Source organism: Acomys russatus, chromosome 12, assembly GCF_903995435.1.
Source record: "Acomys russatus chromosome 12, mAcoRus1.1, whole genome shotgun sequence".
Classification (NCBI taxonomy): domain Eukaryota; kingdom Metazoa; phylum Chordata; class Mammalia; order Rodentia; family Muridae; genus Acomys; species Acomys russatus.
In genome coordinates, this window is record NC_067148.1 from 33,253,605 (window position 1) to 33,270,685 (window position 17,081).

General features: G+C 35.4%; 1 protein-coding gene across 1 annotated transcript in view; it reads left to right on the forward strand.

Moving 5' to 3' along the window:
- Erbb4 (erb-b2 receptor tyrosine kinase 4) overlaps positions 1-17,081 on the forward strand; it is a 1,024,038-nt gene that overhangs the window by 984,577 nt on the left and 22,380 nt on the right. Inside the window, exons 23-25 of the mRNA XM_051154155.1 lie at positions 487-633; positions 2,855-2,952; positions 4,397-4,567. Coding sequence (XP_051010112.1) covers positions 487-633; positions 2,855-2,952; positions 4,397-4,567 — 416 coding nt within the window. The remainder of the gene's footprint in view (positions 1-486; positions 634-2,854; positions 2,953-4,396; positions 4,568-17,081) is intronic.

The following is a 17,081-nucleotide window of genomic DNA, read 5'->3' on the forward strand; positions in this document are numbered from 1 at the left end:
TTGTTTTATTTGTGTTAGCTGAACAGTGATCCACAAGGCTTTACCATACAACAGACACCTGCAATATTCTGCAAGTATTCATTTAAAAGTTAATCCATGACAGACTTTTCCTGAAATTATATTCTTTGGTATTGAACACATGCATACAATAAAGGAATTATACATCCTGGACTTTAATGTAGGCAAAACAATTTACATCAGTAAGCAGTAGCATTACCTTTCAGCACAAATGGAAAACTTGTTTTAAATTCTGATATTTATTATTATAAAATTTTCCTGCTGTGCATTAAAAATTCCAAGACAGTAGTAAGGGGGTTCAGTGAATTGTCCCCGGAGGATTTAGCATTGGGATTGCTCCAGTGCGTGAAAAACATGAACGGGCTTCTTTTAAATTTCAACTATTTGCCTTTTTAAAGAGTAGTTTTATATGTGCTGATTCAAATTGTGATGGCAATTTGCTTATGTAAGAATTGTATTTCCAATTAGGTGTCACTATATGGGAACTGATGACCTTTGGAGGAAAACCCTATGATGGAATCCCAACCCGAGAAATCCCTGACTTATTGGAGAAAGGCGAGCGTTTGCCTCAGCCCCCCATCTGCACGATTGACGTTTACATGGTCATGGTGAAATGTAAGACTGAAAAATTATTTTATTATCTGCATCATCATTCTTAATAAAATAACAGCTTAGATGGTTTTGCTTATAAAATGTTTCTCAACATTGAAAAGCTGCTCAGCAAGAAGACTTATGAATGCAGAATATAAATATTTGTTGTGATTATTATTATGAAGTAATAGCATGCTTATAAGCTACAAAGTAAAAATTATGTTGTTCTTACACATAATTTTGATAATTTCCATGACTGCCAAAGTTTGTCATAAAGAGAAATAATTATTCATTCATAAGAATGTTAGTAATAATATTAATGTTAATCTTTCTGGGAAAATATCTAACCATCATTGATAGCCTAAAATGAATTAAGTTGGATATAGGTTTAATCAAAAGTAAATTAGCAGAGCACATTGGGAATCAGAAGAGAGGAATCTGCGCTGGTGTAAAGATTATCATGTTTACTTTCCTTCAGTGAGATCAGTTGTTTACATCAAGTCTTCTTGGTTTTCTTTCCACTCCTATACTCCAGAAACATATGTATTATAAATGTGTTTTGGAAGCCTAGACCCTTAATTTTAATAGAATTAAAGAAGTCTCTGGGGGGGGGGGGTTGACTTAATTTAAGTGAGATTATCAGGCAGCTATCTCTCTTGTATAATCTAAGGGTTTTTTGTTATTTGTTTTTTGTTTTTACAGTTTTGATTTACACAGGGTTAAAGAAAGACACCAAGTGGTGAAGGAGAATAAGCATTTTATTAATAAGAGACTTGGAGACTCTAGGCCCAGGTCTTCTCATATTTATATTCATGACATGTGTGATCTATTCTGACAGGAAGGAAAGAAATAAAAAATGTTCCTTGCAGTGCAGGTCAGCATGCCCTTTTCTTTAAGCATAGTCCTATTTACTCAATATTTAGCCAGAGAGAAACAAATATCTCAGTGTGAAGTTAACCTTTTTTGGCTCCAGTAGCTCTGTCATTAGCATCTTGGCATTAACAAGCATTTTTTTTGGAAAGGAATACACATAAGATGCAAAATGTTTGAGCTTAGGAGAGGTGACACAAAGGATACAAAAGATGATACCCAAAGGATTTCCAAAACAAGAACAAAAATCAACTCCGTAGAAACAAACAAAAAATCCATAGCTGTATTAGAACAGTTATTGCTTCCTCAATGTCCTGGAAGAAAGCTTTAAAAAATTCTTATGTTATATGGTAATTTGATCCCATAACCAGCATCAGACATGATTTGAATACCTCAATGTGATGATGGGAAGACAGGCAAACATTTTGCCTTATGAGGCAAACCATATTGAGAATTTTACCTTTGTTTTTCTCTTTCCCTGGAGATTTTTATGCTTTAGAAAGGGATCATTTGGCAAAGAAATCAAAGAAAGCTTGCTGCTGTTATTCTTGTCATTTCATCAGCTAAACAGAGTGCAGGCAGTTTAGATACATTTTATCTAAGTTCACAGCTACAGCATACTACCTACCTTGAGAACTTGTATTTTTATTCTGGGAAAGCTAGTTCTAAGATAAGCAGAATGAGTGTTGCTGGACACACATCACCAATCATCTTGCATTTTCCTTCCAGCTAGGAAAAAAAACGGGCAAAAGCAACTGCTTTCAATTTTCCTATTTTCTACCATGTATTCTTGTATAAAACCTTATGTTCTCTATAACCATCAAAATGTTTGAAAGACATTATCTCTACACTCCAAAGCAAGAACAATGAAATCAGATGGTCTAAAACCTCCTACAGTTAGCTTAGGATCTGTTTTCTAGGGCAAAAATTAAGTTTGAGTCAGATCAATAAAATGAAACTTGGGGGTTCTGTAGAGATGGGCCAGTGGATAGTGTTTGCGTTGCACTGGCAGAAGACTCAAGTTTGGATTTCAGCATCTGAGTCAGGCAGCTCACAATCACCTGTAACTTCAGCTTCAGCCTTCTTCTGACTTCTGTAGGCACCTGTATTCATGTGCACATACCCACACATAGAAACATAGTTAAAATAATCTAAAATTAAGAAAAGTTTGTTATTTCCTAGAATATTTCATTCTGTGGTGAATTTCAATTTTCTGAGTTAGAGCCTGGTTTGTTTCTTTCTCTAGTTTTGTTTTGCAGATTATTATTAAAACAATATGTAGTTTTTTACATTTTGCCCCATATTTCCCCAAAGTTTCATCCTCATTTTCTCCAAGTGTGGACACACTAATATTCTACTGTACGTTAATTTCCAGGTTGGATGATCGATGCTGACAGCAGACCTAAATTCAAGGAATTGGCTGCTGAGTTTTCAAGGATGGCTAGAGACCCTCAAAGATACCTAGTTATTCAGGTTAGTTGTTGTGACATTGCACTTAAGACTCACCAATAACAAACTCTATCTAAACTTCAAAAAACATCCAGTAATCAAGTGACCACGTGAAGCAACCTTCGAATTCATGGATCTGAATACGGTTCTATTAACTGAGACAAAGGTGGCTTTAAAAGGCAAATGCTACATGTTCTCTCTCACATGCATACACACACACACATATACACACACACACACACACACACACACACACACACACACACACACACACACACACACACACACACACACACACACCATAGGGCACACGATTAGAAAGAGTCCATTAGAGAGGAAAAAGAGGCTTTAAGAGAAAGATAACTCAGGACAAGAGGTTAATATAATACATATGGCATAGAAGTAGAAAGACTATTTGGGAAAGGAAAGACGTGAAAGCAGGCAGGGAAGTGGAGTGCAAGAGGATGAAAAACCAATGCAACCTAAGCATGAAAATGCTGTCATAACACCATAATAAAACCCATTACTTGTATGTTAACTTTAAATGCTTATGTGGATTGTTTTGTTGCATGAGATGTATAGTACTCAAGCAATAACTAAATTCGAATGAATTGATGCCCATCTAAAGAACGGACCAAAACATAGTTTCCATTCAATGCCAGAAATCAAGTGAATTGGCTCATTTAATTAATATAATAATTTCTCTGTGGCTATTTTCACCTAAAACATACACAGCTGTAACTTGAATATTCTCAGTCATCTCTTTACTGAAAAGAAGCTTTAGTTTTAAGTAGACTGACATGCAGGCAAAGGACATATTGTAGAAGATAAGGATTTTCAGTCATTTTCACACAAGTTAACTCTCACAAACCAACATTGCTTACCAACTATAACAAACTTTGGAAAAGGTAAAAATATTTAAGAAATGCTAAATTGAACAAAGTCTGTCAGGGGTTTTATATCTCTTCCACACCCATATATTCTCTATACGTCACTGTACAATGACTTTTAAGTGCCACCATTTTGACACTGATGTCATTATACCACAAGGCAAACCATCAATGTCTGCATATGTTTGCATTCTCACCCAATAACATCAGCGTAAACATGCTAAATAAGAACTAAGCCAATGGCCTCTTGTCATCGGTTTTGAACCCATACAGCTTATTCTCAGACCTGAAGTGGATTTTACCACCCTTACAACATGCACAGCACCTGCCTTCCTTTCTTGTTGTTGTGGTTGTATTTATCACATTCTTCTTGTAATCCACTTCTTTGTAATACCATTTAATATCTAACCATACCACAGGATTCTTTTTGGCTGATAGTTAAGCTAAAGCTTTGTTAAAAAACTGATAACATGAATTCTCCAGCCATTTGCTATTCTATTATATAAACTTGCAATTAATACCACATGTTATGAAGGAGAGAGTAATGACTTGTGCATTTCTCATGGGCAATGTTTCAGGGTGATGATCGTATGAAGCTTCCCAGTCCAAATGACAGCAAATTCTTCCAGAATCTCTTGGATGAAGAGGATTTGGAAGATATGATGGATGCTGAAGAATACTTGGTTCCCCAGGCTTTCAACATCCCTCCTCCCATCTACACATCCAGAGCAAGAATTGACTCCAACAGGGTAAGAAGTAATTACTGACAAGTACCATACTTCTGAGAAACAAATTTATATACATTGATTGTAAAGCATTATTTCATTTAACTATAGAGCTAATTACTACAATTTCTGTATTAAAAGAATACTACACACAAACACACACACACACACACACCACTAACCATAGAGCTGACTTTGGAAGTTAAGAATAAACAATACAGTAAGTACCCTGAGTGTCACAATTTAGAAAGAAATCACCTTGTTCATCTTAAAATAAACAAGTTTTAATTTCTAAAAATCAAACTAATAAAAATTTGTTCATATAATAATGAAAACACTTACCTAGTAGGCTTTCTATTATTCTTTTTTAAAAATATGGTATGCCATATTAATGAATACCAGCACACCTTTTTTCACTCATTGAAGAAACTTTTTTTTCTGCTAAGTGAAATACAAACACTGAAGAGTGTGTGAGCCTTTAAACCACACCGATTATATTGAGAAGCCCAGTGAATCTTCACTAAGACATTTGTTTAAGTTTTAACAGAAGCTTCTGGGAAGAATTTACACTTCAGATATTAAAACCACTTCATGTGCTATGAGTTTTTCACTAAATGGTGTCAAACTCATTTGTTTATGTTTGGAGACTCACTTGTCAGGACTGAAGAGAAGGCACTTAGGAGTGTGGATTGCTTTTGCAATAGACTTGGGTTCAGTTTCTAGAATCTATGTCAGACAGGTAAAACTCCAGCTCCCAGGGATCCAGTGTCCTCTTCTTGCTTCTTTGGACAGCTGCACTCACCTGCTCAAACACGTATAAATATACATTCATTTTAAATAAAACAAATCTTACTTAAATATTTTAATTTTAAAAAATCACTTGTAATCCATTCAACATATAAGTGTCTCTATGTACTAAATGTTCACACACATATAATTAAGGAATTTCCATGTAATTCACACTTCCAGAACATATACAAGCACCCCGATAGCAAAGAACTGAAACCAAGCTAGATGCCCATTTAACAGATGACTTGATAATAAAAATGAGGTGTGTGTGTGTGTGTGTGTGTGTATATATATATATATATATATATATATACTTTATAAGCAAGAAAGAAAAATGAAATCACTAATTTTTCAGGAAAATAATGTACTTGAAATAGCGAACCTCAAAAAGAAAAGACCTCCATGTTCTTTTTATGTGACTCCTAGCCTACAATGTATACATGTGTGTATAAAAGAGCTGTAAATGTGGGATAAAATTTATACAGAATATCAAGAGTAATATTAGATGACAAAGAAGAACAAGATATTGGCAAAAGGACATACATCATTAAAAAGTTACAACCTCGGTTGTTTTTCTAGTTTTAACTCCCTCATAGTTTTCTTCTTTTTATATTGGGCAAATGAATTCAACTTTCCAGGCATTGAAATAGCAAGGATCATAAATAAACAAGTGAATAAATAAGTGAGTTGATGACAAAGGTGTAAAATCCTAGATGAATCAGAAATGCTGTAGAATGGCCATTCTATCTATACAGAAGCCAACTGACCTGTTTGGTGTTTGGAACTGGATGAGTGTGTGAGTAGGTTCCTCAGACGAGCTGTATGTTTTTTGCTTATGAGGTAATTAGAAGTATGAAATTTTATTAATTTTGTAACATGTCTGAGTTAATGAAAGAGCTACAAAGACAGAGAATCTACATACAGCTTGGCAAATACCACAGTAAATTATTTCTTGGTCATTATCGAGTGGGGAGATATAATGAGTTTAAAAGTCTATACTCGGTTTCTTCCATGAATAAGATGTAAACATAATGGTTAATTGTCTTCTAGGAATCAACTTCCCCCTTTACTCTTTTCATCTCAAAATATTGTCACAGAAATACAACAGAATGCCCTATATCTCTCAGCCATAAACTTAAGGGAAACCTCAAATTTCTTGTCATTCTCTAAGATGGAAGTAACTTTATTTCAGATGGGCAACAATAAGGTAATAATACCTAGTTTTACTATTCAACACATGTATATGTTGACAACTCTGTCCTTACGCCATTTCAATGACACTGTCTTGTTATTATCACACCTTACAAGAAACCTGTCACACAGACATGAGGTGATTTGATTAGTGTCTTGTGGTTAGCCTGCAGAAGAACAGAATTCTTACCTAGGCCTTCTGTCTCTAGTGCAATGTATTTTTAACCTTAAAAATACAAGTTTGTTTCCATGATATGTTTGCTATTCTTGGCATCAACCTCAGTATCTGGGACATGTCAGTAAATTTCCCTCATAGTTTGGTCATAAAATGTAACTCATATAGTTCGCATCTTTTAAACTTTTCCCTCCATTTGAGAGATTGCTTGCATAAAGACAAAGTGAAAACAACTGTATGAGCACACTGATAATCTCAGCACTGGGTATGCTGAGGCAGGAGAACTTTTGTGAATTCATTGCCAATTGGCGTTAGTAGTGATTCCAATCCCTGCCTGGCTAAATAGTGAGATCCAGTCTTAAAAAGTAGACAAAAGGAAAACAAATGACAATAGGAAAAAAGAAAAGAGAGGAGGAAGGGAGGAAGGGGCAGGCATCAAACCTAGTTTTCTTTTTTATGAAAAAAAATACATAATTACAACCAAAACTGAAAATTTTTCATGGTCCCAATAGGAGGCAGTAATTACACGGTTTAAATTTTTAATTCATAAGCCAGTTGGTGGTAGTGCATGCCGCCAACTGGTCTACCGAAGCAGGTGGATCTCTGAGTTCAAGGCCAAGCCTGGTCTACAGAGTGAGTTTCAGGACAACCAAGGCTACACAGAGAAAAAAAAAACCCAGTTTTGAAAAAATATTAATTCATGTAGATATTGTGAATATCAGTCTTTGTTGGAGGCAGGAAAGTCTTTAGTTATAAAGGGGCATTCCTGCTCTCCATATATAGCAAAAATGACCAAATATCACTATTGCATGTATTGTTCTAAAAGTCAAATTCATCACTTTGATTTCAATTTTCATTGCAATAATCAATGTTCAGGAAAAGTTTTGTTTCTTGAAGTGAAATGTTATCAAGATAATAAGACTAAGGCATGGTTCATTTTCTTTTTATGAGAATTCTCAAATTCCAAGTTTTCCTTCATTTTCATTTATCACGGTTAACACATGGAATTCTTAATGACAGTTTGCACCAACTAAACAGAAGCGGACAAAGGAGGAGCCACGTGGGGAAGCGCTTGACCTTTAGTACATTTCTCTTGTTCTGCATTTTGATTGCTACCCGCAAACTCTTTTCTAAGTTTTCAGTGTCTGGAAAAGGAGTGTTATTTAATACCACTTACTTAGGTGTGTTAAAATTTTTAAGTGTGTGTGTGTGTGTGTGTGTGTGTGTGTGTGTGCATGCGTGTATTCCACATTGCACCTATGAAAATTCAAAGCTATGCTCTGGTGGCATCTTCACTGTCCACCTTATTTCAGGCAGGGTCTTTCTTCCACTACTGCGTATGCAAATACAGCTGGCTTGTAACTCTCCGGTCATAGGTCACCTCTCATTAGAAGGGTAGGATTATAAACATGTACAAGTGGACCTGGCTTTGCATAGGTTCTGTGATCCAGACTCAGACTCCAGTGCTTTCACAGTAACTACTTTATCTACTGAGCTATCTCCTTGGGCCATAAAAATTCTTGGCCATTTCTATTGCCCTAATTTTATATATTGGGTTTTATGTAATTTTTATTTCAATTTATGGTATGTACAAATATTATTTCCATCCTTGTCTACAATACTGTTACATTATTTTACAGTTACTTCTGTGGTCAAGTTATGTAATAAGGGACTATATTAAAGTAAATAAGAATGAAATGCTTATAAATATATTTGAAAACCTTTAGTATCAGGTAGATACTCAGTTTTTTAATACAAAATGCACCTTTTGTATATATTTTTTACTAATTTTCTGGCTCTTTCTATAGCATTAGCTTCTCATTTTAAATTAATACAGCTGTACCCATCTATATGAATGTCACACAATTAACGTAGGAATTACATTTTTTTCTAATAAAAGGCAAGTAATCTCTTTTAGAATGACACAGTTTTCATTTTTACTTTTATATTTGTCAATAATATATATATACAGATACTTTCTTACTAGGCTTGCTACCCATGACAAGCCTGTTGATGTGTTGACTCTTTAATTCTGTATATGTTTTTAACATAAAAAAGTATTAAAGAAATCTCTTCTGTAGTGTGTTAAATTGTTTTAAATTTTACAAGTGGGTCAGCAAGATGGCAAATGGGTAAGGTACTTACCACTGGGCCTGATGACCTGAGTTGGATTCCCAAACTACACACTTATTAGAAAGAGAGAACCTATTCTATCAAGTTGTACTTTAACCCTCACACACGCACTGTGGCCCATACATGTTTACATACACAAAATAAGTAAATAAATACAATGTAAATTTTTATTTTTTTATTTCTTTATTTTTTCAGTGTAAAATTTTAAACCCATATATTTTTTTATCAATTATAACCTTACAACAGTGCATAAACTAGTAATACAATGCTGAAATTTGTCCAGGAAGCTAGTAAAAATAAGTTTAAGACACACTAGAAAATTCTCATTCCTTAAATAGCTGATGCTATTATTATTATTAGCTATAACTGTACAACAATATTAAATATTTTTATCAAGATAATCATCTACTCTAATATTATATAAACAGGAGAACAAAAAAAGCCACTTAACTTCTGAAAACATTAGTTCTCTGCACTCATAAAAGTGTTTAGGGTGGAGTCATTTACCGCCTGCTACTGACTGAACTTCTCCTTTTCTTCCCCTAAATGATAATATCATTAAAAGAAACTAAACTGTGGGCTGGAAAGATGGCTCAGGGGTTAAGAGTACTTTCTGCTGTACTGGAGAATGCATGTTCAGTGCCTGGTATCTAACTCAGGTGTTTCACAGCCAGCTGTAACTCCAGCTTGAGGGGATTTGATGTTTCTGGCTTCCACAAACCCTCATGTGCACATAAACAAGTACAGAATACAGACACAGACACACACATTCACACCTACATAATTAAAATAATAAAATCGATAAACTAATTAAAATAAATTGGAAATCAGATGTGACATTATGGACCCAATCGAGGATATGTTGGGTTTAGTGGTCATGTCATTTTTTTTTTTTTTTTTTTTTTTTTGTAGTCATAAGGATGCTGAACTGGATTATCTATAATCTCTTCACATTAAGATTACTTCATAATAGATTGGCATTTCTAGAAATTATAATCCAGATATGGGCATGTATTTTATTCTTAGGACTATTTGATTGGAAAGCAGCCCAGTGCATCTTGAGTTACCTCAGTACACAACCATTTTCCCTACATGCCTGGATGTAGAAGAGAGGATGCGGCAGACACAATTTAAGGAAGTGCCTCACAGCTGGGTGACACAGGCGAAGGTGCTGGGTGACATAACAAGGTTACTCTTTGTGCAATTTGCCAAGGATCAATATTAATTCTAACAACAGCTGCTTCTTGATGATAAATGATTATAGTCTCGGGGTATTGGTTTTACATTTTGTCCAAGAGCTATCAAGGGTTCTTGCAGTTTATCCTTGACAAGATGCTTGAGGTTTTGTTTTTAATCTCTAATCCCGATGTGGTAGCTCTGCTTATTAGATTCCATATTAGTAGCTATTTTTTTCTTGTCTCAGTAGTCTTCTCCCAGCAGCTAACCCTCTTAAATTTTTCAGTATATAATAGATATTGTAAACAACTTGTGAATGAGAATAGATGAATTAATACAATTGAATAGTTGTTATAGGTTTGGCATCATAGAGGGCAGTGAGAATAGAGTTGGAAGAGGATGTTTCATCTTCAGAGTCATATTCTAGCTGAGGACATTAATATTAAGAGGGAAACACCAAACACTGTAGAGAGAAGGTAAAACAACCCAAATCAAGACAAGAGATTAGAAGAAGCCATTTTAGCCATGTCTTTGTGAAGGAAGAGCAGGAGGTTCAGTGGAGGGTCAGATGGGAAAGGAACAAAAACCAAACAAAGGCCAGCGTAAGATAAGGCACATGCATTCTAGTTATTTTTATTATTTTATTTTATTAATTTATTCTTGTTACATCTCAATGGTTATCCCATCCCTTGTATCCTCCCATTCTTCCCTGCCTCCCATTTTCCCCTTATTCCCCTCCCCTATGACTGTTCCTGAGGGGGATTACCTCCCCCTGTATATGCTCATAGGGTATCAAGAAGATGCTCCAGCACATAACAAGAAAATTTGCTCATTCTAGTTATTTTTATTATCTTTGTTTTTATATTTTTTATATTGTGCACGTTTGAGAACTGTCTTATCAGAGGAAAAAATGCACTTTCTTCCATTTTTCTTTTTTTTCCTTGCCAGGGTTAAATCTTGGTTTTAAAGGTTGCTCCTCCTCTCTAAATGTTCCTACTCAAAGCAAAGTCCTTTTCAACTCCATTCAAAACACTTTAGAAATTCCTTTCTCCTTTCTCTTGCCATAATTCTAATTCAGACCTTATCACTTCATAGTTCCCAGGACAATCTCTCCCTAAATTCTCATTTCTAGTATTTAAATAGTCTCCAAAAGGCTCAATCTTTCTTCCTTTTTTCCTTCCTTCCTTTCTTTCTTTCTTTCTTTCTTTCTTTCTTTCTCTTTCTTACTTCTGTCATTCCTTCCTTCCCTTTCTCTCGTGCTAGAGAGCACACCCAGGAAATCATGCACCCTAGGTGAGTTTTCTACCACTGAGCTACACCTACAGCCACTGATAGGTTTTTATATTCATGTAGTACTTTAGATTTATTTGTAAAATTTTTTAATATGGTCTTTACGTTGTACCAAAGACACTAATATTCATAATTCATCCCAGTGCCCAATCATTTATTGGTACCAATTCCTTTCTCTTTCTTTCTTTCCTTTCACTCTTTTTTCTTTTTTCTTTTTTTCATTCACCTCTTTCTCCTCCTTCACTTCTACAGTACACTTTTGCATTCTGTTCATCAGTGGGAAAAGCTTGAATGATAGTATGTTTTATTAGATTTTTCTAATATCAGTTTAAAAATCATTCAGCATTTATCCTAGGAACACCTTTCTCATTCCAGTTGACTGGTCACTGCAATTTAATTTTCATCACTCGGCAGCTCACACACACAAAAACTACAAGCATTATTTGAACTCATGCTTTTCAAAGGGCTTTCCTGTTGGAACTTTCTATCTTAGTGTGGAGGTTTGGATAATTTGTTTTTTTTTTTTTTTTAATGTCACCTGTCCTATAGATAATAGATTTTTTTTCCCTGTTTAAAATAATGTAATGTAAAAATGCATTCATTTTCTTCCTAGGTTTTGGAACTAAAGGAAATATCAAGAACTCTTGATCTGTCTGATTTTATATTAACTATATATTCACATCTGGGACCTCCTACCCACAAGCTTGACAAAGGATGGATATCGATAGTAAATACCAAAAATATTTTAAGAATAAGTTAAAATACATTAGCTCCTATTTATAAAATTCCCTATTATCACTTACAAAGCAATATTCTCATTCCATAACCATAACAGGCTTTTTTTTTTTTTTACAATAAGCTCAATACAATCTTCTTTCTTCTCTCACTTTCCTGCTTCCTCCGCCTCTCTTTGTTTTCAAGTATGGTTCCCTCTAGAAAGTTAATTTACCTGGAAATCCTCTGCACAGAAATGCACACAGTGTTTTTAGTCCTCAGCACTGCTATAAAGAACTCTAAGCATTGTACTTTACATCGTGGTGTTTTGAGGTACATGCAGAAGCAATTGTGTGCTCATGAAGAGCAAGAGCTGGCAGAGACCTAAACGACTTTCTAGCACAAACTTTTTTTCATTTCATGTAGATGTAAACTAATATTTGGAAGGACAACATTCACACTCCAGTGTCCTTTCGTCTAAGAGAAGTGTGCACAGCCCTTGCTCCAATCTCTTGGATCTAGTATTCAGTCTTTCATTGGTTCTGTCAGTTTGTTTTTGCTGGTGAAAGCTATGGAAGTCTTGATTTTTACTTCCAGTCTAATGAGATTTAGTATCAACTGGCTTAAAAGGCTCCTGCTGGGAGTGCAATGAGAAGCCAGATCCCCCGCTGCTGTTGGCCTCCTCTGTTTATGCTGCCAAGAGACTCCCTGTAATCAAGAAGTAATGGTTTAGGAAGATCAAAGGGATCTGATGGAGCCAAGATCGAAGCAAAAAGCAGGGCAAAGGGTGTCCGCATTTGAACTTAGTAATGACATACTTGACAATAAAATAATCTTTACATCTTTAGCGGATGTCACAATTTCCAAATGCAAATCTACATATAACTACCTATTGATTACTTATTTCTGTTGTAAACTCTACTCAGAGCTTTTTACACAGATTACCCTCTTTCCTTCACAACACAATAGAAAGCAATACTATTCACTTACTGGCCAAAGTAGAAAATATGATGGATCAACTTGTTTGTAGTTAGCGATTTTTAATTTTCATCCTTCATTGGTAAAAGAAATGGAAAATCAAGTTACCCTCACCAATAAGCAATGAGTAAATTCTAAGTATTAGCCTAAATATTATACAAATGAAGTCCATTCAAAGTTGGTATTATTTCTTTAATTTTTGAAAATAATCAGTATGTTTTTATGAAAATATTTTCCATCTACTCTACAAAGTAATATTTGAAAAAAAAATCACCTTTTTCCATACTGTAAGAGGCAATATAATTATAAAGTCACAGAGTGGTTGTCTTGTGACAGTCACCTATGTAAGTGATAGCTGATTAGTTCTAAGGTTACAGAGCATGTTGTCATGTAGAGCTTTTTACTTTATTAAAAGAAACATCATTGTCAAATAGCTGAAACTCCTCACCAGCTAGATGACGTGGTAACTTTGTTAAGAGTTTAGCTATTCAAAAACCAAACCACTGTCAGGCCCCATGACACCTAATGTGTCACATGAGCTGCCTATAAGATTGAAAGACTCATTTTGAGAGCATCTCATGCTTGACACTGATTAAACATTTTAGTGTGAAATTTGGGACACCCCTAAATACAGTCCTACAACAGCGTCAACACATGAGGTAGACACACTGATTTCAGTGAGAGTCTAACTTTAAAGCACCTTGCAGTGGTGTTTATGAAACTATTTTTCACTTCGCAAGTGTTAACAAGCACAAGAAGCCTATGAATAACCAAGAGGTTATTCTCTTTCTTGTTATATAGCATTAAAGAAAATCAGAGTCCAGAAAGGAAGCAGAGAGTATGAAGAGACAGCTAGAAGGGATATATAGACTTACGATGTTAATGAACATTTTATCTAAACCATTTGGATGTTTATGATTTAATATGATTGTCACTGGTTTCACAGCTCTATTCTAAATTATTGGACACATCAAAAAGTCTGTTCTTCACAGCAAAGTGCTTGAGTGAGCAGTATTGTCACTTTCTTCACTTCTTCTATAATGGAATCTGGACATTATCATCAACCTCTTATTCAGATTTTTTGAAAGGTTATCACACACACACACACACACACACACACACACACACATATATATATCTTTGTCTGCCAGAGCTCCCTGTCATGGCCAGCCTGTTACACTGATTGCTTCTGCAAAGGCTTGAGAAAGTGTTGTTCCACTTCATCCTCAATAAGTATTGATGGCATTTTGAGAGGTTCAGAATATCTCCTGATTACTCCATGAAATGGAACAGAGAAGGTGGCTGTGGTTAGTGGGGGGTGGGCTTCCTCATCAGTTTTCCTTTGTGCACTTTCTGCACTTGCCCATACCCTAATCACAAGCATCTTGTGTTCCCAGCCCTTCCCTTACTCACCTGTGTAAATGAGTAGTTCCCTTCTCAGTTCAGAATTCTGACACACCAGAATGTTCTAAAGAGAGACTAATTTTACCATGTAGCTTTCACTGTAAATGAGTGGCTGTGCACCAGCCTTTCATTACATTCAAGCAAAAGCTGAATTGAGAGACCACTATACCACTGTGGGAATTTTTCCAAATACAAAGACCACAGTTATTGCTTCAAAATATTCTAGATTGAGTGAAATAAGTACAGAAAATAACACAGGGAGAGAAATTGGAAGTTCAACCTACAGCCAATTTGTTTTGATTTTTCCAAAAATAATCATAGCCATTGTTTAGCAACATACTTAATTATTTCTTTCTTTCTTCAGAAGAAAATATGCTTAATATCCTCAACATTGAAATGTTGAGGTGTATATAACTCTTATACACCGAATGCCTACTATAGTCTATTTTCAGTTGGAGCCAGGTGCTGTGGCTCTGTATTAGAGAGGTATGCTATTGGACTCAAGTTAAAATGACTAACTCCTTCTTTTATTCCTAGCAAATGTATATATTTGTAAGAATGTGTAATTGCTCAAAAATTGAGTAATAATACATGATGCAAATTATCACTCATTTGTCTCAAGTACAATATAACTGCCTTGTACTTATTAGTTTCTTCAATCTCCTAAAAATTTTGCTTTAGTTATCATTTTGCCACTTACTTTCCCCCATTTTCCTAATTTTTTACTATTCATAAATACCTGTATGTTCTCACTTATTTTGCATTCTTGCAAACAGAGGCACAGATGTGAAATGATAGGACCCAGCAGCCTACCTCAAAGTCTCTCAGGGGCTGTGCCTCATCAGCATGGTGCATTGCCCTCATGTTGCCCAGAGATTCCTCAGCTGCCTTATCATAGCTATAAAGTCCTTTAACCCTCCTTCTTAGCACTGGAGATCTACCCCAAGCCCTTGAACATGCTAAGCTGCTAAGCTAATCATCTACTGCTGAGCAACCTTCACAACCAGTATTCAATATAGAAAGAGGAATGTATCAGTGAAGAATTTATTATTTATTTCTGTGTGTATGGGTATTTTGACTATATGTCTGTCTTTCCACCACATGTGTGCAGGACTCATGGAGGAAAGAAAGAACATTAGGTCTCCTGGGTCTAGAATTGTCTTAGTCAAGGTCTCTATTGTTGTGAAGATACACCATGACCACAACAATTCTTATAAAGGAAAGCATTTAATTGGGGCTGGATTGCATTTCAGAAGTTTAGTCCATTATCATCATGGTAGGAAACATGGCGGCAGGCAGGCAGATGTGGGCTAGAGAAGGAGCTGAGAATGCTTCACCTCTATCAGCTAGCATCAGGAAGCCAATGAAACAAACTTCTTCCAACAAGACCATCCCTACTCCAAAAAGGCCACAGGCCCTAATAGTTCCACTTTCTATGAGTCAATGTTGGCCATTTCTTTAAAACCACTACAAGAGGTATCGATGTTTCTGAGCTGTCACATGTGTGCTGGGAATCATACTGGGTACTCTGGAAGAGAAACCTGTGCTCTTCAGCACTGAGCCATCTCTTCAACTCTTCCATATAGACTTTTGACTTCTTGAATCTTTGAGTCATTATATTCTTCATGATTTTGATCTTCAAGGGCCTATCTTTGTAAGAGTTGTTTGCCTATCAATACAGAAAGAAATGACTCCATTTTATCTCTCTTAAATTATTATTATTTCAGGCAAACAACAACAACAAAGAATCTTTACTTGGTGATATATTCATTAAACAGTCATTAAATAATCTGCTATGTATCTAGTTCTACTAGGAGGCTGAGTCTAACCTTAACATCAAAACAATGAGCATATGAGCAAGTACCCAATAAAACACAATGAGCAAGTGTTGCATTAAAGACAAGGAGAGTGCATAAGGGTCTATTTAATGAAGTGAGCTTTATATTAGGTGGCACAACAAGGCCATTTACCTTCTCATAAGACAATTCTGACAAAATTTTGATATATATACTAAAGTATAGGTGGAAGGGATCAGAGAAATAGTATGGGGACTTTGATAGAAGTAATGGTTTTGAAATAGATCAATGGGATCTGGATATTGATTGAATAATACAGAGTGAGAGGGCAGTGTCAAGTTTTCTAACTCTGCAAGTGGGCAGATGCTAACATTATGAATTAATATGTAAAATAAAAAGAGTAAAATAAGACAATGAATTGTTGTTTTGGAATTTAAGCCGACATCATCACTGTACTATCAGAATGTGTGCCTAGGGCACCAATGAAATTGTCCTGATTGGGAGGCCATTTTTATATTGTCTCATGGCCTTACCTTGCCAGTCCCTTTCAGTAGTTTCAGCATAGCATAGAGCTATTGGAGAACCAGATAGAGTTGAATAATGAGCCAGGCCGAGAAGTGAAATTCTCTTTGGAAACTCTATAAAACATACTGAAGAGAAAATGTTTATAGAAGCGATTTAATAAGCTTATTTTTTATTTTGGCTTACTTTGTTTTACTGCTCAATGGGATGAGATGTCTGACTTCCCAGATTTAAATATGGCTCCAGTGCTGGCTCGCTTGCATAAGCTTGGGCTTTTAACCACTCACTTTATCATCCTCAAAACTGTGGTTTAAGATCATATGTAACAAGGGATATGTGAGGATCCAGAGCAATTACATTTATTAGACTT